General features: G+C 47.3%; 1 protein-coding gene across 1 annotated transcript in view; it reads left to right on the top strand.

Annotated features, from left to right (window-relative positions):
• Nucleotides 1–23,573, top strand: part of LOC137535439 (zinc finger protein 84-like) — a 68,205-nt gene that overhangs the window by 17,822 nt on the left and 26,810 nt on the right. The window contains exon 4 of the mRNA XM_068257271.1: nucleotides 2,352–3,347. Within this exon, the coding sequence (XP_068113372.1) occupies nucleotides 2,352–3,347 (996 nt within the window). The remainder of the gene's footprint in view (nucleotides 1–2,351; nucleotides 3,348–23,573) is intronic.

Raw genomic sequence — 23,573 nt, 5'->3', positions numbered from 1 at the left:
CTGCAGCTTAACCAGTTCAGGACTATTGGCTTACACCCCCCTAGTGACCAGGCTATTTTTTACAATTAAGTGATCTGCAGCTTTAAAGTGACTCTGAAGTGAGTGAACCAGCGTGTGTTTACTGTAAAGCACCTTACATGGTGCTAAACCGCCGCTATCCCGCGGCAAAACAAGGGGTTTTTACTCCCCAAATCCTCCCTGCAAAATCCACGACTATCTTCATCGTGGATTTTGCTGCTCATGGAGGCAGAGCTATGAGCTGCAGCTCTGCCTCCATGCGTGTCAATTGCCGCACGGATCTCCGCCTCTCCCCGCCCCTCTCTGTGAAGGAAGACTGAGAGGGGCAGGGAGAGGTGAGGATAGACGCGCTGAGAGGCAGAGCTACAGGGCTAAGCTCTGCCTCTTCAGGAAGTGCTCCCCTGAGTTTAGAGAGGAGATTTGGGGGGTATAATCCCCTCATTTTGCTGCGGGATAACGGTGGTTTAGCACTATGTAAGGTGCTTTACATTAAACACATGCTGGTTCACTCACTTCAATCTCTCTTTAAGTGCTCGCTGCAGAGCCATACAACTAAGTATACAAGTGAATCACCTCCCCCTTTTCTGCCCACCAACAGAGAATTCTGTTGGTGGATCTGATTGCTGCTGCCGTTGGTATGTGTTTTTATTAATTGTATTATATTTTTGAATAAATTTGTCTTTTTTATTTATTTTGATTTCTTCCCCCGACAGCCAATGACAGTGATCGGCTCTCATAGGCATCAGCCTGTGAGATCCGATTGCTCTGTTAGCCACTCCTGGGGACAGCCGAGTGACACGGCTGTCCCCAGTACAGCACTGCCATAGATCACAAAGCTGTACAATGTAAAACCGCCATCTAACAGTCTGCTAGCGGCAGACTGATGACAGATTGGCGTGCGCGATCCCCTGCAAAACCCCGCCCCAGGTACTTGATGCCTTTCGGCGTTAGGCAGTCCTGGGGATGCCACCTTCCCGATGCCTCTCGGTGTTAGGCGGTTGGGAAGGGTTAAAGAGCAGTGAGGGAAGGGGGAGTTTTCAGCACATCCTCACCTGGTACCGTCTCAGGTGCAAGCCAGCGTGCTCTGACTGTAAGCTAAGTGTCTGTAAGGCCTACAATAGAGGATAAAGAAGCTGTCACTGCTGAATACTTGGTTATTCAATCATGCATATAAACGTAGTACAGTGACATGTCTTAAGTATTCATTATAAATTGCAGCCTCGGTAGAAGCGCAGAAGCGTGAAATGGCCATCAGGCTTTTAGTGCTCGGCACCCACCATCACCCTCCTTCCCACCTACGTACCGGTATGTGCAATCTATGGTGAATACTTGAAAGGAACCCGAGGCGGCATACTGACATCCTAATAGGACTCAGAGGCATGTCATGTGCACAATTACATGCCTCTGGGTCATTGTAAAGCTGCAGCCAGCCCCCCCCCCCCGCACTCTGCTGTCCCTCCCCCCCCATCCACACACACATGCTCTGATGTTCTCCATTAAAAGATTGCCAGGGTAGTGACAATCTGCTTATCGCTAGCCTGCTATGTTTATGTGAGGATTGTCAATCAGCATCGTTGCATCTCTCCCTTGATTACACGCTCCCCCCTGCCGCTCCCCACCTCTGTTAGCTTCCTTTAATAGGAAGCCAAGCTGCGACCCAGTAGTACTTCCTGGGTCGCGGCTTGGCTTCCTATTAGATGAAGCTAAGAGAGGCGGGGAGTGGCAGGAGGAGCATGTTATCGAGGAGGAGATGCACTGATGCTGTTTGACAAGCCTCACATAAACATAGCAGGCTAGCGATAAGCAGATTGTCGGTAGCCTGGTGATCTTTTAAGGGGGGGAGGGGGTTGTCAGCAGCTATACAATGACCCAGAGGCATTTCATTGTGCATATGACATGCCTCTGGGTCCTATTAGGATTTCATTATGCCGCCTCGGGCTCTCTTTAAGACATGTCACAGTACTATGTTTATATGCATGATTAAATAAACCAGCATTCAGCAGTGCCGGATTTCTTCTCCTCTATTGTATGTTGTATATCTAGCTGCTGCAGCAGGACTTGTAATTCCATTTGGAATAGCGCCCCCTTGTCATAACCTCCAAAGAACCGCCAGGCTCCTAGCACCCACCATTATCCACCCCCGCACCTGTATGTGTTTAGTGTTATGGACTCTGAGGTGATGATGTAACACACAGCCTACTTGTCTGTACATTGCCAAATAAAGGAAGTTGTACAGCAGTGCTGACCATTTTTCTTTCTTTTCATCCCTAATGATAATTGTTCCTCCCCTCAGAATTCTCTAACAGCAAGTGATGATGTTTCTCTATTTGCAGGGCAGAGTCCCGGCATCAGGAACCTCTCAGAGACTCGTCTCTCTGTATCCACAGACTGTACAACGGATGATGATGTCACTGGACAAGAGTCTCCTGCAGATATCCTGGGGACCCCAAATATTCCCCCAGACTCCCCTCACCTGTCTAACCCTGAGGGGCCTCATACCCAGCACAGCTCTCCCCCTGCTGGAGGGTCTCATTCCTGTTCCACGTGTGGGAAATGTTTTGTATGGAAATCACATCTTGTCATACATGAGAGATCTCACACTGGTGAGAAGCCCTATTCGTGTGCTGAGTGTGGGAAATGTTTTGGGTTTAAATCACAGCTTGTCAGACATGAGCGATGTCACACTGGTGAGAAGCCCTATTCATGTGCTGAGTGTGGGAAATGTTTTGGGTATAAAGCAGATCTTGTCAGACATAAGAGATCTCACACTGGTGAGAAGCCCTATTCATGTGCTGAGTGTGGGAAATGTCTTGTGCGTAAAGCAGATCTTGTCAGTCATGAGAGATCCCACACTGGTGAGAAGCCCTATTCATGTGCTGAGTGTGGGAAATGTTGTCGGCGTAAAGCAGATCTTGTCAGTCATGAAAAATCTCACACAGGTGACAAGCCCTATTCATGTGCTGAGTGTGGGAAATGTTTTGGGCGTAAACTAAGTCTTGACGATCATGAGAGAACACACACTGGCATGAAGCCCTATTCGTGTGCTGAGTGTGGCAAATGTTTTGTACAGAAATCACATCTTGTCAGTCATGAGAGATCTCACACTGGTGAAAAGCCATATTCATGTGCTGAGTGTGGGAAATGTTTTGGGGATAAAACAAACCTTGTCAGACACGAGAGATCCCACACTGGTGAGAAGCCCTATTTATGTGCTGAGTGTGGGAAATGTTTTGGATATAAAGCAGATCTTGTCAGACATAAGAGATCTCACACTGGTGAGAAGCCCTATTCGTGTGCTGAGTGTGGGAAATGTTTTGTACAGAAATCACATCTTATCAGACATGAGAGATCTCACACTGGTGAGAAGCCCTATTCGTGTGCTGAATGTTGGAAATGTTTTTTCCGGAAGTCACATCTTAACTCACATGAGAGATCTCATATTGGGGAGAAGTCCTATTCAGGCCTGAGTGTGGGAAATGTTTTGTAGCAAAATCAAGCCTTTTTATACATGACAGAACCCACACTGAAGCCCTATTCATGTGCTGAGTGTGGGAAATATTTTGGTAGTAAACCAAACATTATTGTACATGCAAAATCTCATACTGGTGAGAAGCCCTAATCATGCTGACGGGCGTAAATCACTGGGCCCTAAAGGTGTTTTTTTTTTTTAAAGGTCTCTTATTTCTTGCAAAGTGTACAAGGAAGTATATTTGCACAGAATCCTGAGGACTTTTTCCAGTTAAAGTGGTAATGTCCCTGAGCCGAAGTGACATGAGGTAGACATGGATATACATAGTACCCAGCTTAGTTTGAACTTTTTTTTCCCCATTGTACGGGTTAATAAACCTAGGTGCTTTATCTATGCAAATGAGTCTGGATCAGCAGCCACGGCTCTCCTGAAGAGTACATAAAAGCCAAAACACTTCTACCTGGCTGAGCAAACACATCTGACAAAAAGAAAGTGCTGAATGATAAGTATTTGGTTTTCATTTGAGTTGAATAAAAAAAGTTGTTGTGTCACTATGGCTGCTGTGCATAATTCAGAATGTAACCTGTTAACTGGAAATAAGAATGTGAGACTCCAAGGAAGTTTTATATTACATTAATTAGCTACTGTGAGCTGCAGATGTGAAATGAAGAGATTTGAGCTGAATGCACAAAGTCCAGTAAGATAAGCAGAGAGGGATTTATCTCCCAGCAAAGTTACGCTGGACACACACAGGACTGATATTCAGAGAGATTGGATCACTGTGACGGGATCTTTCAGAGATCTCCTTATTTCTCTAGAATAAATATTCAAGAGAAATATAAATTCCCTCTCAGCATTTAATCATTAGGAGAGCTAAATTGGAAACACACACACAGTTTGCCATTGTGCAGCGAATGTGTTATAATGAGTAGAGATGGGGGGGGGGGGGGGGGTGACAACTCCACACAATCCTGTTCCCTCTGTGCACAGCTGCAGTTCCGGTCCCCGGCCACTGGGAGTCCTCAAAATGCCTTCCTCACTGTGCACAAAGTAACAAATTGGATTGGTTAGAGTGTCTCTACACAATACAATCTCAATTGTATGGATAACCGATACATTCTGCAATCTTGTCATGAGATATATGTTATGCTGCCACCACCTCTTTCTGATGAGGAGTAAGAGGGCCCCTATAGCTTCCTATTCCTGTAAGAGAGAGGTCACTGCAACAACCTAACTAGAGATATCACAATACAGCAATCTGGTAATGTCTCCTCAGAAGGCAGGACTCTCTACTGGAGTACGTGTAGTTTGGACAATTGGGGTAAAGTGTTTTTTGGGGGCTTCTCAGTAGAGTGAGTACTGGATTAACTGGCAAACAAGTGTACTCATTGTAATATAGTCACAGTTCAGTTAGGCGCCTGCAGTGGGCGCTGTAACACAGTAATTTAGTGATATTTGTGGTGTTTTAGTAGGTTGATTCTGCTTCAGCGTATGGGCTGTAGCTGAACCAGGGTTACGTGGTGCCCATGCTACGAAAACTTGTCCAGCCAAATGATCAGCAGCCCCACGTGAGCTTATTCTAGTGTCCATATTTCTGTAACCTGATGGGGGTCCATCTCTAGCCGCAAAGCTCTGCAGCAGCTGCTTGCAGCCAGAGGGCATATACATCACTGTGTGCTGGTGGAAGCGGCCTGTAGCATTGGCTATGTGCCCAGATTGCTGGAAGCTGGAGGGGTGATGTCATAGCTGCTGCAGAGTGCTGCAAGGCTCTACAATGGCTGCTAGAGGCCGGGGTGCTGGGCTGCGGCTGTGAGCTGCTGGGTGCCCAGATTGCTGGAAGCTGGAGGGGAATCTCATAGCTGCTGCAGAGTGCTGCAAGGCTCTACAATGGCTGCTAGAGGCCGGGGTGGTGGCCTGCGGCTGTGAGCTGCTGGGTGCCCAGATTGCTGGAAGCTGGAGGGGTGATCTCATAGCTACTGCAGAGTGCTGCAAGGCTCTACAAGCGCCTGCTAGGAGCCGCGGTGGTGGGCTGCAGCTGTGAGCTGCTGGGATCAAGTACCCAGATTGCTGGAGGTTCTGTCAGATTTCGACTACCTACTGTAAGTGACAGCAACATAGGAGAAAAGTAATTTGACTCATTTTACTCTGGGAGAAACTAACTTACTTATTTGTATGTGTTTACATTTAATTAAATTTTACAATTTTTTTGCGATAGTGGTCCCTTAACCACTTAAGCCTTTCTGGATGAATATGTTCGTTCAGATAGGCTGTGCTGCTGCCATGGCGCGGTGCGCATTCTTCCGCCGTTAGCCCCCCAATCAATGAATGGGAATATATCAATGAATGGAAATATAATTCCCATTCATCGATCTAAGTCCCCCGCAAAAAAAAACGACAGCCTTTTCACAGAGGCCGTGGTCTTTCTGAGTAAAAAAAAAAGTTTTCCGTCCTCATTCTAGTTCCTGGAAGTGTGATCGTTCACTTGCAGGACTTTTTTGACTGTGGCCATTTTGTGGCCAAATAGTAAACTACACCCACATCTATTTTTTAATAAATATATACGTTTATTTATTATTTATTATTTATTTATTTATTTGTTGTATTTATAAAGCGCCAACATATTACGCAGCGCTGGACATTAATTTAGGTTACAGACAATATTTAGGGGTGACAAACAGCAATATGACAATACAGGAATACAAGAAAACCAGATCACACAGCACAGTATGAGTACCAGGTAATGCTTAGTCAGTCACTGGATGGGAGCATGGAGTTAGGCAAGTTAGGTTCACTCAAATGCATAGCATGGGTGCACAGTAATAGAGGTGCATGATCAGGTAGGACACAAAAGGAGTGAGGACCCTGCCCAAAGGCTTACAATCTAGAGGGAGAGGTAGGGACACGAGAGGTAGGGGACCAGAGTTCGGCTGTGGGTTTAGAGCAATTGTGAGGGGTGGTAGGCAAGAGTGAAAAGGTGAGTTTTGAGGGCCTTCTTGAAGGTGTTGAAGGAGGAGGCTGCCCTAATGGGTGGAGGTAGGGAGTTCCATAGTGTCGGAGCGGCTCTTGAGAAGTCTTGGAGGCGTGCATGGGACTGGGTGATGCGGGGGACGGTCAGGCGAAGTTCATTGGAGGAGCGGAGTGAGCGGCTTGGTGTGTATCTCTGAGTAAGATCAGAAATGTAGGTTGGACAGGTTTTGTGGATGGATTTGTAGGTCAGACACAATATCTTGAATCTGATTCTGGACTGGATAGGAAGCCAGTGGAGGGATTCACGGAGGGGAGCCGCCCTGGTGGAGCGATGGGAGGAGTGGATAATTCTGGCAGCCGCATTCATGATGGACTGCAGTGGGGCTATTCGGGTCTTAGGGAGTCCAGACAGAAGGGCATTGCAGTAGTCGAGGCGGGAAATTATGAGGGCATGGATGAGGAGTTTGGTGGTGGCAGGGGTCAGGAAAGGGCGAATCTTACAGATGTTACGAAGGTGGAAGTTGCAGGACTTTGTGAGGTTTTGGATGTGGGGAGTGAAGGAGAGTGCGGAGTCCAGGGTGACACCCAGACAGCGGGCTTGAGAGGTAGGGTGAATAGTAGTGTGGTTAACAGTGACCTGCACATCTGGGAGGTCCAGGGATGACCGGGGTGGGAAGATCATAAATTCCGTTTTGTCTAGATTTAGTTTTAGGAACCTAGCGGACATCCAGGAGGAGATGGCAGATAGGCAGGAGGAGACCTTGTCCATGGTAGTGGTGGATATGTCAGGGGTGTGGAGATAGATTTGGGTGTCATCTGCATACAGATGATAGTTAAAACCCATGGAGGAGATAACCTTGCCAATGGAGGATGTGTATAGGGAGAACAGTAGGGGGCCAAGGACCGAGCCTTGGGGGACTCCCACTGAGAGGTGGTTGGGGGTGGACGAGGACTCATTGAAGGAGGTCATGAAGGAGCGGTTGGAGAGGTAGGATGAAAGCCAGGTCAGGGCGAGATCGTGAATGCCCATGGATTGGAGGGACTGGAGGAGTAGGGGATGATCTACTGTATCAAAAGCTGCTGACAGGTCAAGGAGGAGGAGAATGGTGTATTTACCTTCAGCTTTAGCTAAGGCAAGGTCATTGACCACTTTGGTGAGAGCCGTTTCGGTTGAGTGGGCAGGCCGAAATCCAGATTGCAGTGGGTCTAGTAGTGAGTTGGCATTGAGGTACTGGGTCAGGCGTTTGTGAACCAGACGCTCAAGGAGTTTTGAGGCGAAGGGGAGGAGGGAGATCGGGCGGTAGTTGGAGGGTAGCGAGGGGTCGAGGGAGGGTTTCTTGAGCAGAGGCAGTACAGTGGCCTGCTTGAAGTCTGAGGGGAAGGTGCCTGTGGATAGGGAGAGGTTAAACATGGTAGTGAGGACTGGGGCCAGATCCGTGAAGTGAGGCTGAAGTAGATCAGAAGGGATAGGGTCAAGGGGGGAGGTAGTGGTATGGGAAGTCTGCAGTAGGTGGTTGACCTCCTCAGTGGTAGTAGGAGTGAAGGAGGTGAGGGGAGGATAGGGTGGAGAAGGAGTAGGTTGTGAGCAGGTGGGAGGTGAAGATTGAAGATTGGATATTTCCTGACGGATGGAGACTATTTTGTTGGTGAAGTGGGTGGCTAAATCTGTGGCAGAGAGGGAGGAAACAGAAGGTGGGGGGGTGGGTTTAAGCAGGGAGTTGAAGGTGCTAAAAAGACGCCGGGGATTGGAAGCTTGTGCTCCGATGAGCTTGGTAAAGTATTCCTGCTTCGCATGAGCAAGGGCAGTGTGGAACTGCTGCAGGTTAGTCTTGTACTGTAGGAAATCCTGGTTTAGTCGAGTTTTCCGCCATTTTCGTTCAGTGGCGCGTGTTTCCCTCTGGAGGTTGCGAGTATGGGTAGTGCGCCAGGGCTGGGGGTTAGGGGGTCGGTTGCGGCGGAATATTGGTGGAGCAGCTTTCTCTAGGGCTGATGAGAGAATTTGGTGATACTGAGCTGCAGCAAGATTAGGACAGGTTAGGGTGGGGAGAGTGGAGGATAGGCCATGGAGGGAGTCAGCAAGGACGCCAGGGTTGAGCTTGCGTAGGTCTCGCTGCCATCGACCAGGTGGGTGGGCGGGTAGTTTGGAGGTGCCTTCCGTGAGGAGGTTGAAGGCGAGAAGGTAATGGTCTGAGGGTGGAAATGGTGCGATGTCGAGGTCTGCAATGGTGGTGGATTTAGTGAATATAAGGTCGAGAGTGTGACGTGCAGTGTGAGTGGGGGCGTTGGTGTGTTGTACGTTATTACATTTAAAAATAGCTGTTTACTTCCCACACTAAAAATTACCCAAATAACATTTTTAACCACTTTACCCCCGCGCGTACGTATTTCTCCGCCCCTTTTTCCATCCTTTAAAGACCAGGGACGGAGAAACACGTACTTTCCGCGTTCCCGACGCTGCCCGCGCTCCCGCTCGTAAACACGCCGCCCGCCGCTAGTAAAACCGCCGCAGCCCGCTCGCCCAGAGATCAATGAACGGGAAAATCCATTCCCGTTCGTTGATCTAAGCCCCGCAATGATCAGCTGCTCTCCTATGGGCAGCGCGATCATTGTGAGAAAAAACTCACGTGTCCAGCCTCCTTATTCTTCCTCCAAGCTTCCGGAAGGAAGCTTGGAGGTCGCATTAAAACAAAAAGTTACTGTGGCCATCTTGTGGCCAAATAGTAAACTACACCCTACACATTTTTCACATACAAATAAATGACTTTTACACATAAAATTAACTCATTACCTCCCACACTCCCCATTTTTTTTTTTTGTAATTAAAAAAAAATTAAAAAATTTACAATTAAAAAAAATACATAAATAGTTACCTTAGGGACTGAACTTTTTAAATATTTATGTCAAGAGGGTATAACACTGTTACTTTATAAACTATGGGCTTGTAATTAGGGATGGACGCAAAACTGAAAAAAATGCACCTTTATTTCCAAATAAAATATTGGCGCCAAACATTGTGATAGGGACATAATTTAAATGGTTTTATAACCGGGACAAAAGGGCAAATACGTTTCATGGGTTTTAATTACAGTAGCATGCATTATTTAAAAACTATAATGGCCGAAAACTGAAAAATAATTATTTTTTTCCCCACATTTTTCCTATTTTCCCATTAAAACACATTTAGAAAAAAATAATTCTTGGCATAATGTCCCACCTAAAGAAAGCTTAATTGGTGGCGAAAAAAACAAGATATAGTTCATTTCATTGCGATAAGTAATAATAAAGTTATAGACGAATGAATGGAAGGAGCGCTGAAAGGTGAAAATTGCTCTGGTGGTCAGGGGGTAAAACCCCTCAGTGGTGAAGTGGTTAATAAAAAAAATTACAATAAAAACAACAACATAAATAATAGTTACCTAAGGGTCTGAACTTTTTAAATATGCATGTCAAGAGAGTATGTTTGTTTATTTATTTATTATTTATTTATTTTAGTATTTATATAGCGCCAACATATTACGCAGCGATGTACAGAGTATTTATATAGTCTTGTCACTAACTGTCCCTCCGAGGGGCTCACAATCTAGTCCAGGCATGGGCAAACTCGGCCCTCCAGCTGTTACGGAACTACAAGTCCCACAATGCATTTGCCTTTATGAGTCATGACTGTGGCTGTCAGACTCCTGCAATGCATTGTGGGACTTGTAGTTCCTTAACAGCTGGAGGGCCAAGTTTGCCCATGCCTGATCTAGTCCCTACCATAATCCTGTATTGTTGAAAATATAAAGGGAAGAAAAGATTGGCACAAGATGAGGATCTGGCAGGTCAGGAGATGCAGGTGCAGGATGCAGTTGTGCCTCCAGCAAGACGTAATGATCAAACAACAGAGGGAAGAGAAAGCCGGGCACCAATTGCCAATAAGTCACCTATTTAATAACTCCCAACACCTTCAAATGATACATGCAAAATCTAGCCTTACAGCTGTTTCACGGGAGAACCCGCTTCTTCAGAGGCAGCAGCTGCCTCTGAAGAAGCGGGTTCTCCCGTGAAACAGCTGTAAGGCTAGATTTTGCATGTATCATTTGAAGGTGTTGGGAGTTATTAAATAGGTGACTTATTGGCAATTGGTGCCCGGCTTTCTCTTCCCTCTGTTGTTTGACCATAATCCTGTATCTATGTATGTATAGTGTAGTACATATATCACAGTCTATGGCCAATTTAGGGGGAAGCCAATTAACTTATCTGTATGTTTTTGGAATGTGGGAGGAAACCCACACAGACATGGGACACAGAACATACAAACTCCTTGCAGATGTTGACCTGGCTGGGATTCGAACCAGGGACCCAGCGCTGCAAGGCGAGAGCGCTAACCACTTTGCCACTGTGCTGTCCACGTTATGTTAATATCATATTTTAAATTATAGGCTTTTAAATAGTGATAGACGCAAATTGCAAAAATGCACCTTTATTTCCAAATAAAATATCGGCGCCATAAATTGTGATAGGGACATAATGTAAACGGTGGCACATGGAGAAGAAATACTGTGCACCTGTCTCTTTAAACATTTTTATTCTGTTCTTCAGCCAAAACCCAGCAGTGTTGACACATAGAAAAGAGATACGTCAAACCTGGACGTGAGCAAACGCCAGTCTGGCGTGAAACGGCTGTAGTGCCGTCCGTTCTTCCCCTGGTCACCTTTCCCCTGCACACCTCTACACAGTCTGCTATCCAGGTTTGACGTATCTCTTTTCTATGTGTCAAAACTGCTGGGTTTTGGCTGAAGAACAGAATAAAAACATTTAAAGAGACAGGTGCACAGTATTTCTTCTCCATGTGCCATGTGTTTACTGTTGTGCTCTGCACTACCCTAACTTGCTGCACGTCTCTTTGTTTTGACTGTGAGCCTATTGGAAGGTGTTTTTGAAAAATAAGAGGTGAAGATGACCATTACATGTATTGCAGGTGTCTTTTGAATAAGGCCCACCCTCCCGAGCAAGCAGCTGAGTGCCGGATGATATTTCCTGCTATAGTATACTAATAATCTAAACGGTGTAATAACCGGGACAAATGGCCAAATAAAATACATGGATTTCAATTACGGTAGCATGTATTAATTTAAGAGTATAATTGGAAAAAACTGAGAAATTATGATTTTTTTTTTCAATTTCTTTCTTAATCTTCCTGTTAAAATGGATTGAGAATAAAATAATTCTTAGCAAAATGTACCCTCCAAAGAAAACCTAATTAGTGGCGGAAAAAACAAGATATAGATCATTTCAGTGTGATAAGTAGTGATAAAGTTATTGGCGAATGAATGGGTGGTGAAAGTTGCTCGGATGCATAAAGTGAACAACACTGTGGGCTGAAGTGGTTAAAGATAAATCAGTTAGTTAGAAAAAACAGAGCATGACAATATTAGTATAAGAAGCAACATTTGAGGAGGCAAAATTAATATATAATGGTAGCACAGTGTTAATCTTCATCTTTTCTAAAACTACTTAGAAAACTTTATCCAAGCACCGAATGAGGAGGCAAAACCACTTAACGACCAGCTAACGCCCATAGGCGTCGGCAGGTCTTAAGTGGATTACCATGGAAACGGCCGCTCGATTGAGCGGCCTTTCCATGTCAGTTCACGGAGGGTGTCTCCGTGAACAGCCGGAGAGCCGCCGATCGTGGACACGCGGGTAAGAAATCCCTGCTGTTACATCATATGGCGCTGCTGCGCAGCAGCGCCGTAAGGCAGATTGGCGATCCCCGGCCTCTGATTGGCCGGGGATCGCCGGCATATGATAGGCTGAAGCCTATCCTACAATGCGCATGACGGATATCCGTCCTGCGCAGCTCAGAGGGGAAGGGAGGGAGAGGGACCGAGTGCCGAAAACGCTGCAGAGGGGGGCTTTGAAGAGCCCCCCCGCAAAGCGCAGCAAGCCGGCGGCTATCAGTCAGACCCCCCCCCCCCCAGCAGGACATCCCCCTAGTCAGGAAAAAAGCAGGAGGAGGGTAATATACCGGCAGCAGGAGGAGCAGACTAGCAGGAGGAAGGTAATATACTGGCTGCAGGAGGAAGGTAAAATACTGGCTGCAGGATTAAGGTAATATACCGGCAGCAGGAGGAGTGGAGAAGCAGGAGGAGGGTAATATACTGGCTGCAGGAGGAGAAGACCAGCAGGAGGAGGGTAATATACAGACAGCAGGAGGAGTGGAGCAGCAGATATTGCTCTTATACAGTGTGGCTGGATAAACAGCAGTTTTATATCTGTAGGCCAGGGGTTGGTCGCACAGCAGCAGTGGAGGATACCTGAGGTTGCTAGTATAGTGGCAGTTGCCCATTGACAGCGGTTGTTGTGCTTAGTGCAGCTGTGGGGCGGTGCGATGAGCATCAGACAGTGGCTACAGTATTGGGTGCTCTGTTATAGTGGCTTTAGGAAAGGCTAAAGTATCAGCAATGGGGTTACTTCTAAGTGGCAGCCTCACTGGCACCTGATCTATGCACTAGGCTAGGTTAGAACGCCAGGGATCGTCTCCGGCTTATTCTACAATTTTGGGCGCACAAGTTTTGCACAGCAGCTGTTCTGTGTTAATGCTCACTGCTGGCGTAAATAAGCTGGGCTGCTCTTTACCCTTCAGTCCGCCAGGTGCCCAATTTCAGCAGCCTCCCACTGCTCCATGCTCAATAGACACAGCTGCTGCAGAACCCTGTGACTCTCTATGAGAACCCCCTCCAGCTTCCAGGAATGCCCGATTAGGGCAGATTTCCACTGCTCTATCTTCAATGGACACAGCAGCTGCGAGAGCATCTCCCACCAGCCCTGCCCTGCTCCAGTGCATAGCCGCTGCTGCCCGCTTCCCACAGCATACAGCCAGGGGCGGTGCTAAGATCCTGAGATCCGGGGCACTTTAGCTGGAAAATGGGTGTGGCCATGCACCAGAATGTGGGTGGAGTCATGGATGGAGCAAAATATACATGAACTTAAAAGACATCTGAGGTAGAAAAAAGATTGAGATAAACTATTGTATCTATCCTCCTCCTCCTAAAATGGCCTTTTTTTTAGCTATCCAACAGTTTTATATTTAAATAAAATTTTTAAGTTTTTACTGTTTCATGGCCTCTTCTCAATGACAGGTTAATTGAAGTATGCCAGAACAACTAAAATCTATGAACTATTGCCTCCTTTTACTCCCTTTTATCATTTTTCTGCTCTCAGAAGCCATTTTCTGCCAGGAGAGCATGTTATGGCTGTAATCCCCATCAGTGAGGGTTACACTATACTTATCGAATGTTACTGCGCACAATGTCCTTAAAGTCCCCTGAACTCCAGGCAGCACACTATAAATGAGAGTCAATTCCCAAATCCAAGTCCAACAATGATAGCAGCGCCAACAGAGTCTTCTTATATGGATCCTGGCACCTTAAATACAAACAAACAAGAGGGGATTCCCCCTAGCGAGTAACGCTTAGCCACCTCACCCTTGTGCTCAAAAAGGGAATGATTGAAGTGCAAGGCTAACACCAGATAGGAAAGGGAGATGACACACTCCCCCCGTTTTCCCCTGCTCACCAAATGCCAATCTTGCTCAGAGCATATCACATCCCATGCCGCAGCTTCTATAAAGTACAATGAGAACAACCTCTCATAGCGTAAAACAGTTTTAATCAAGCGCCAAAGGCCCCAATAAAAGCAACACGTACATAAATACACTTGTAAAATCGCATATAGTTACACATCCACACTCGTAGCTCCGGGCGCCTCCTGCGTATCCCCGGCTTGTTCCTATTAGCAGCGTGCGTGCGTCCTCCTAAGCTCCGCCCTGGGGAGGAGGACGCACGCACGCTGCTAATAGGAACAAGCCGGGGATACGCAGGAGGCGATTTTACAAGTGTATTTATGTACGTGTTGCTTTTTTTTTTTTTTTTTCCCACTTTAGGTTTTTATTGGTTTTTCATACAAACATGGGAAATAAGTAGGTAACATTGTCCAAAATACAGAGATGGTAAGAGGCATCTAACAACTGACAGAAATGCTCTATAATATCGCTATAAGGGCATTGAGTGAGAATGGGGTCCTAAAGTCCGAGTCCAATGGCCCAAATGGTTGAGGACAATGTGTACTTTATGTAAAATTTCCTTATGGAAGGAAGGGGGGACAGACAGGAACTAAGTAGAGAGAAGGAAAGGGGAGAGAAAAGAAGAGAGAAAGTAAAGATACAAACAAACAAAATCAAAAATCAAAAATAAAAATAAAAAACGCCAGTTGAGCCATAACCAGGACTGTCGTGACCGGGAGCCATAATACAACATACTTGCGAAGGTAGGTTACACAGGGCTCAAGGGTGGTTCGAGGTCCACTCCTCCCATGGTGCCCAGATCCTGTCAAAGGCCGGCATGGTCTCCCTGATGTAGGAAGTCATTTTTTCCATCATGTATATGGTTCGGATTTTGTTTACCAGTTCTGATTTCGTGGGGGGGGGGGGGGGGGATTTCCAGTATTTAGCCAGAAGAGCCTTAGAGGCATTACATATCTGGCCAAGTAGTTTGTTCTGGTGACCGGAGAGTCCGGGTATCGGACTGTGAAGCAAAGCCGCCCAGGGGTTGGGGCTAACCTGCTTCCCAAGAACCTCAGAAGCCAGGGAGAAAGATGTGGACCAGAAATCGGCCACCAGTGGGCAGGACCACCAGCAGTGTAATTGATCGGCAGGTGCCAGGCACCCACGGAAACAGGAATCAGTTTGAATTAGCCCCCATTTAGCCAGCGTTGCCGGGGTTCTGAACCAATCATACAGAAGCCTGTAGTTCCTCTCTTTAGTCGCTGCATGTTTGGAGGAACTGGCTATAGCAGAGAAAATGACCTCCCATTGTTGTTCATCTAGCGTTGCCCCCAGCCTTTCCTGCCATTTAAGCATAGCCTTAGAAACCTTTTCGTGCTTGGCATACCAGAGATCAAAATACAGGGAGGATATCAGGCTCTCCGGGAGGGGGTAGGAGCAATAGGTGGACTCAAGGTTAGAGCGAGTGAGGCGTAAGCCCTTAGCCTTTCTAGAGTGGATAAAGTGGTGGAGTTGCATAAATCTGAAGCTTTCGGCGTTGGGAATCTGATTTTCTCCTGTACCTGAGACCAGGGAATAATAGAACCTTCTGAGAGTAGGTCCGCCACAGACATAATCCCCTGATTCCTCCAGACACCCCAAGCCAGGCCACAAACCCCAGGGGGGAAATCAAGGTTGTAGAATAGGGACTCCATGCTAGAGAGAGAGGCTAGTTGAGGTGACATTCTGCAAAGGGATTTTTTAATACTTAATGATTCAGTGATCGGTAAGAGAGGGGCCTCCAGGCCTAGGCAGGGCCTAGGGGTCCATAATAGATGCTTAATGGGGAAGGGGTGAATCAATTCCCGTTCCAGGTCTACCCACCTAACTAGGCCCTGGGGGGAAGACCATTGAAATAATTGCGCAAGTCTGGCGGCATAAAAGTAGTGTAATAAACTGGGAGCCCCCAGGCCACCCTGGAGTTTGTGCCTGGCCAAGTGTGCATATTTAATACGGGGTCTACGCCCTGCCCAAATAAAGTTTGTGATTCTAGACTGAAGTGTCTCTAAATCTTTCCTAGCAACCCTGATGGGCAAAGCCCTGAATAGGTATAATAACTTTGGGAGTAGCGTCATTTTTACCGCATAGATCCGGCCCAACAGGGAGATGCGGTGGTGCTGCCACTCGTCTAATAAGGAGTGTAGTTTTCTAAACATGGGGATATAGTTGAGCTTATAGAGGTCCCCGAGATCGTGCGAAACCGTCACCCCCAAATATTTGATTCCCCCGGGTTTGAATTTGAAGCCGAACGTGTGTGAGAGTGTACCGCAAAGCGCATCAGGAAGGTCAAATGGGATGGCTTCAGATTTAGTTTTGTTAATTTTGAACCCAGAGTATCGACAAAACTCGTCAATTTCACTGAAAAGACTAGAGACCGAGACTAGTGGGTTGGTTAGTGTGAAAATTGTGTCGTCAGCAAAAAGAGCTGTCTTGAATTCCAGTTTCCCAACCGTTACCCCCCTAATATCTGGAGAGCGCCTCACCCTAATAGCCAATGGTTCAATACACAAGGCAGACAATAATGGGGACAGGGGGCACCCCTGCCTTGTGCCGTTCTTGATTGGGAAGGGGGGTGAGGTGATGCCCATATTGCAAACATAAGCTGAGGGGTTGGAGTAAAGGGTCCTGACCCCATTAAGAAACTCCCCCCTGATCCCGAATTTCTGTAGCACCAGCCGCAAATACCTCCAGTCCACCCTGTCGAACGCCTTCTCCGCATCCAAAGATAGGAGCAGAGAAGGCGTCCGACAGCGCTCCATCTCAGCCAGCAAGCCCACTATTCTGCGTATGTTGTCCGTAGTCTGTCTCCCTGCCACGAATCCTGTCTGGTCCGGATGGATAACACTTGGAAGGATGGGGTTCAGCCTGTTAGCCAAGATCTTTGAGAAGATCTTGATGTCCACATTAATAAGCGATATGGGCCTGTAATTTGTTACTTCCGCAGGGTCCCTACCCAGCTTAGGGATAACCACTATCGAAGCGCAAGACATTTCAGGAGGAAAATCCTCCTCCCCTCTTAAGATTTTGTTATAGAGGACTGTGAGTTCAGGGGCTAAGATCTGTTTAAAAGCTTTGTAGTAGGCTGCTGTGTATCCATCCGGACCAGGGGCCTTAGATGACTTAAGTTTTTTAATAACCGCCAACACTTCCTTTACCGTGATTGGAGCGTTGAGAGACAAACCAAGAGGGGGTGAGATCGAGGGGATTGGGATTTCATTTAGGTAGCTCAGCATGTCAGGAGCGGAGATCTTAGATCTATCCGTCGTGGTGCCATCATAAAGCGACTCATAATAACCTTGAAATTGCCTAATGATTTGTGAGGGATCGTGAGAGAGCTTCCTGGTGCTATCCCTAATGGGGTTAAGCCTATTTAGAGCCATTCTATTACTCAGCTTTCTGGCCAGCATGGTGTCTGGTTTGTCACCCTTTTCATAATAAATTTGTGAGGTCAGGCGCATAGCTCTCTCAGCCTTTTGGAAAAGAAGAGTCTTAAGCTCACTTCTCAGTTCGTTAATCTGATTGAGTAAGAGAGGTAGGGGATTGTGGGCGTGAAGCAGTTCTAGGCGCCTGATCTCCGCTTTCAGGGTGTTCACCCTGGAGAGGGCTTGCTTACGTTTATAAGAAGAAATTTTAATAAGCTCCCCCCTGATAGTGGCCTTATGGGCTGCCCACCTGATCCCCTGCGACGTGTCTCCCACAAGATTATGGCCAAAAAAAGAGGATATCTCTGCAGACAGTTGCAGCTTAATCTCCTGATCCGCTAATAGGGACTCATTGATGCGCCACCTGCTGGACGGACGCGGAACCTGGGAAGAAAAGGTTACCTGAACAGTCGCATGGTCAGACCATGAAATCTCTGAGTGTTCAGCCTGGACCACCTCCGACAGCAGGGGCGCATCCATAAACACAAAATCGATGCGGGAGTAGGTGTCGTGGGGATTAGAATAAAAGGTGTGGCCAGTCTCCCCTGGGTGAAGCGCTCTCCAAACATCCCACGTTCCCGTGTCTATCAAGAACTTAAGTAAGCATTTGGGGGGGGGATCTGGCCCGACCCTGGGGACCATCTAATGAGGCGTTAAAGTCGCCTGCAATGATTAGTTTACCTTCCTTGTGCAACAGGACTTTAGAGGAGAGCTTAGCTAGGAAGTGGCGTAGACCTTCAGAGGGGGCGTATACCGCCACTAATGTCAACACTAAGCCGTTAGCGTCGCCAGATAGGATCAAAAATCTGCCATCAGGATCTCTAGTAACATTCTTGACCGTGAAATTGAGCCTCTTATGGAGGACTATGGCGACACCACACTTTTTCTGGGGGGCTGAAGCAAAGTAGATCTGGGGGTATTGTTTGTGCCAAAATTTAGGTTCTTTGCTGTGGACGTAATGCGTCTCTTGTAGGAATATGATGTCCGCCTTCCCCTGTTTATAGTAATGACAAGCGAGGCGACGCTTTTGCGGGGCATTAAGGCCCTTCACATTGTGGGTGATAATTGTTAAGGGGTTAGCGTGGTTATGGGGGGTGGACTGAGTGGGCCTCGATTCAGCCATGTTGGATGACATTAAGGAAGCTAAAAGTGGTGCAGCCATAGTCGCCCAGCCCAAGGAGAATCCTATAAGGTGCCCCATAGAGTGGCTCGCAACTCAACCCTCGGTTTAGGTAGGGGTGAAAACCGAATGTACTCCTTCGTCTAACAGACCGGCTATAGGTAACAACACATATAACTCCTGGCGTGACATAAAACAAAAATAAAAGAACTCGCTGCCTTATGAAGAAACTCGCAGTAAAGAAGAAGATGAGTGATACAACCAGATGGCAGGTAAAAACATAATTCAACATTAACAAAATAAACAGAGAGGCATGATACCACATGCCCCGAGCTAGCATCAGTCCAGCTGCAGTCAGGGACCGCAGTTTAGTCCGGGGCTATAGCACCTTTGTGCAAACCGGGAAAGCACGACCCAAGCTCCAGCCGCTGCAGCCACCAGTAAATTAATAACTCTAGCGCAGGCGGCATAAGACAACTGTTGGCTGTTAAACACAAAAAAAAACACAGCCTTGGGAAAAATGGATGATGAAATAAAAGCAGGCGCTGGGAAGAATCAGCCAGGGTTGGAGGATGTGGATCCAGGACTTGAAGGATTGCTGATGTGATCAACGGCCCGTTCGGATCCCCGTTGGCTAGGGCCCGGGACTCTGGACCATTCCAGCTGAGGTGGAGAGAGTCTTTTGGGGGTAGGGGGGACCGGCGGGCGAAGGGGTTTCTCCGCTTTCAGTCCTAGTTTTTGGAGGATCTCGGGTATAAACTGCGGATCAGAAATGACAAGTTGTCGTCCTTTGTGAGGGATGATGAGTTTGAAGGGGAATCCCCATTTATATCTGATGCCGTGTTTGGCCAGAACCGTAGTGAGGGGTTTCAGGCCCCATCTTCTGCTAAGGGTGATTGGGGACAAATCCGGGTAGATGAAGATGTTAACATCTTGGAATGTCACCTGCGGGAGATTGCGGGCCGCAATGATAATAGCTTCTTTGGTACTAAAGTAGTGAAGTTTAATAATGATATCCCTGGGGGGATTACCCTCTTTAGGTTGCGCTCTCAGAGCTCTATGAGCTCGATCCATACGGAATTCCGCATCAGGGAGGTCTGGGAGAAGGTGGCGGAAAAGTGCCAGAAGATATTCATGAGTCTCCATAACAGATTCGGGGACCCCCTTTATTCTGAGGTTGCTGCGCCTATCCCTATTTTCCTGGTCTTCCCTGGTGTCATAAAGCTCAGCTATGTCAGCACGCATTTCATCTATGTCCGTGCCCACCTGCTTGCAGTAGGCCCTGACCCCATCCAAGCCCTGCTCCGTGGCGTGGATCCGCTCCCCGAGTGCAGACAGCTCGGTACTTATTTCTCTAACCGTATCCGCATTTGAGGCCTTAATGAGCTTCTCGAGGTTAGAGTATAGTTTTTGTAGATCCGCTTTAGTTACCCCCGTAGAGTCGGCTCGCTTACCGTCCTGCCCAGAGTTGTCTCCCGGAGGTCGGGCGCCATCTTGGGGAGGCGCGCCCTTTTGCTTGCCGGCAAAGAGTTCCAGGATTCCGGGGTCCGGATTCCCCTGATTTTTCTTGGGAGGCATCCCTGAGCACTCAGAGGGGACACGCTGATGTGTTAAGCCACAAGAGTGGGAGAGGACGGGGCCCGGGCAGCTGATTTGTGGCAAGATCCGCCGGAGCTATTCAGCCATGCGTCCTCCCGGAAGTCAGGTCAGGCGCCGCCCCCTCTGTACGTGTTGCTTTTATTGGGGCCTTTGGCGCTTGATTAAAACTGTTTTACGCTATGAGAGGTTGTTCTCATTGTACTTTATAGAAGCTGCGGCATGGGATGTGATATGCTCTGAGCAAGATTGGCATTTGGTGAGCAGGGGAAAACTGGGGGAGTGTGTCATCTCCCTTTCCTATCTGGTGTTAGCCTTGCACTTCAATCATTCCCTTTTTGAGCACAAGGGTGAGGTGGCTAAGCGTTACTCGCTAGGGGGAATCCCCTCTTGTTTGTTTGTATTTAAGGTGCTAGGATCCATATAAGAAGACTCTGTTAGGGTTACACTATAGTCCGACCCAGAAACTGTCACTTGCATACCTAATTTTTTACTCTTTCAGGCAGAGAAAAAAAAGGAACATAGCCTAGTTATTTATGTGCTTGGCACTGAACATACACATGTCTATCTCATCATGTCACATGTCACTTCGGGTATCCTTTAACAGCGGTGTAAGTAGGCCTGCCCAGCAAAATGTTGGATGAAGTCCCATCTCCATTAACCTCCTTGGCGGTAACCCCGTGTGTGACACGGGGTAAGCCGCCGGAGGGTGCCGCTCAGGCCCTGCTGGGCCGATTTACTTAATTTTTTTTTGCTGGACGCAGCTAGCACTTTGCTAGCTGCGCCAGCACCCCGATCGCCGCCGCCGCGCGCCCGTTTGCCGCTATCCGGTGCGGCGCGCGGCCCCCCCCCCCCCAGACCCCGAGCGCTGCCTGGCCAATCAGTGCCAGGCAGCGCCGAGGGGTGGATCGGGTCTCCCAATGACGTCCCGACGTCGCTGACGTCATCCCGCCCCGTCGCCATGGCGACGGGGGAAGCCCTCCAGGAAATCCCGTTCTTTGAACGGGATTTCCTGATCGGTGATCGCCGAAGGCGATCGAAGCGGGCGGGGGGATGCCGCTGAGCAGCGGCTATCATGTAGCGAGCCCTCGGCTCGCTACATGATAAAAAAAAAAAAAAAAATTTAAAAAAAACTGTTGCGCTTCCCCCTGGCGGTATTTTTCATACCGCCAAGGGGGTTAATAAAACAAAAATGCTGTAGATCACATAGATAAGCAGAGTCACTTAAACATAACTAGGCAGTCACCTGGCTTCTGTGCTGGCTGGTCTGGCTTCCTGCTGGGTGGGCTGGCCTGCTGCCAGGTTATCTAGCAGTCCCCCCATAGCATTGCCTGACCTTCTAGTGGACCACCTCCCATGCCCCCACGGGCCTTCTATTGAGGCACCACAACTCCCAGCAAGCCTCAGAAGAACCACAGCTCCCTGCATACGCCCAAAAAGGCATCACAGTGCCCAGCATACCCTCAGTTGATGAACCACAGCTCCCAGCATGCCCCCTATTAAGACAACACAACTGCCTCTGCCTGAGGGATATCCGGGGCACCCCAGAACAGATCCGGGACATGTGCCACTGATCTTTGGGTCTAGCAACGCCCCTGCATACAGCACTGCAGCGCTACTACATTGTGTACGGTAGCTGCTACATTTACCTATTAGTACAGCAGTTCAGGGATATTGCGTCATTGTGTACTACCTACTATTCAAGCGGCTACTACATGATTTCAGGATAACTAGTTTGGTGCACCTAAGTACTGCATGTAGCACTGACAAGCGCTCATGTTTTCAGGAGTACACAGTACATGTAGCGTACTGGATGACGCTTTCATACTATATGGACAAGCTGATTAGCGGGAGGAAATAACCTGATCCGCTTTACTATGCTATTCAGAACACAGGCAAGACCGAAATGGAATAATCATTAATTTCATAATAAAATACATAAAAATGTTGTCAAAACATCTAACAATGAACAGAGATTTGCATAACAAAATAAAAGATATTAGAAATAAGTAAATAACTGATGCTGAGACAGCGTGAAATTACCATGCATCTGCTGCGTTATTAACCACCTTAGCGGTAACTCCGAGTCAGGCTCGGGAACAGAAATCCACAGCTCACAGCGGTAATCCCGAGTTGGATCCATGGGAGGTGTGTAATGTGCAGGGCTGCTGCAGATCTATCTAGCGCTGTGAATTTTAGGGTCTAAAAATAGGGATGATCAATGAGATGCAAATTGTTTCGAAATCATGCTAATTTATATGCAAATGTATGCAGTAGATAACCTGCAGAGACATCATTTATTGGGGGGGGGGGGGGGGTATTCTGTTTGGCTGCTTTGCTATTCCTCCAGAGATTCTGTAACTTCATAATTTAGTGATTTTTGTACTCTAATCCTTTCTCTGAAATATGAACATTGTATCTACTATTATTGGTGTATTCTCTATGTTTTATAGACCTTATTCTTTATTGAATAAAGACATTATGCCTGTCCCAGAATTCCTTGCTTCTTGTGTAATCACAGTAATTATTCCTCTTCTCCACGGGGGTCATGCTGGGGTCATTGTGAGGAAGAGGACCATGAATAATATATGGGGGGTGTATGGGAATGTGGACATGGGGATGCTGGGGACAGAGGCTCCTCCTGTGCGGGGGATAGATGGGGGTGCCCTCTATCACCCCTATTACTGGCTGCAGCCATGGCACCCCTGGCATTAGACTTACACCCCAACCACAGGAGAAAGGCTTAGTACTAGCAGGTTTATCAGATAAAATCTCATATTATGCAGATGATCTGTTACTGGTGTTGGGTGACTCACATCCATCAGATACAGAGATTATAGCAGAATTTGGTCAGATCCTCCAGAGTAACTGGAATACATGAAGTTATAATGGCCATAGACAGCCCCAATCCCATGAGAACCCCCCTCACACTCCTCCTGCTATAGAGAGAGATTTGTCTGCTTTGGTGTCACATCTCTATTCCCCCTCATGATTACTGAAAAGACAATGTGTTTCAGATTTCTAATCAGTTTAGGGGAAAATCCCAAGCCTGGTCCTAGTTACCATTATCTGTATGAAGTTGTTCTCAATCTTTATAAAATGGCAGTCAGTTAATCCTTCGCACACTCACATGCAAATGTTCATACAAATGCATTCACAGAAATCAATCATCCAGGAAGCACTGCTATCCCTACAGCTACGCTAAAAGCCGGGGTCTTACTACAAAATAATACATTCTCTTGCGTAGTCAGCTACATCGAGCAAACACTAGGATCTGGCAATCCCCATTAAACCCTCTTATCTCTATAAGACCGGTACCGTTTTACCTAAAACATAACTTTTAATCATTTATATGTAAAAAAAGGGCTATTCTACCATCACCATATGACATGCGGG

The sequence above is a fragment of the Hyperolius riggenbachi genome, chromosome 10, assembly GCF_040937935.1.
Source record: "Hyperolius riggenbachi isolate aHypRig1 chromosome 10, aHypRig1.pri, whole genome shotgun sequence".
Lineage (NCBI taxonomy): Eukaryota > Metazoa > Chordata > Amphibia > Anura > Hyperoliidae > Hyperolius > Hyperolius riggenbachi.
The sequence above is the reverse complement of the archived record's forward strand: the minus strand, read 5'-3'. Positions and strand labels throughout refer to the sequence as shown.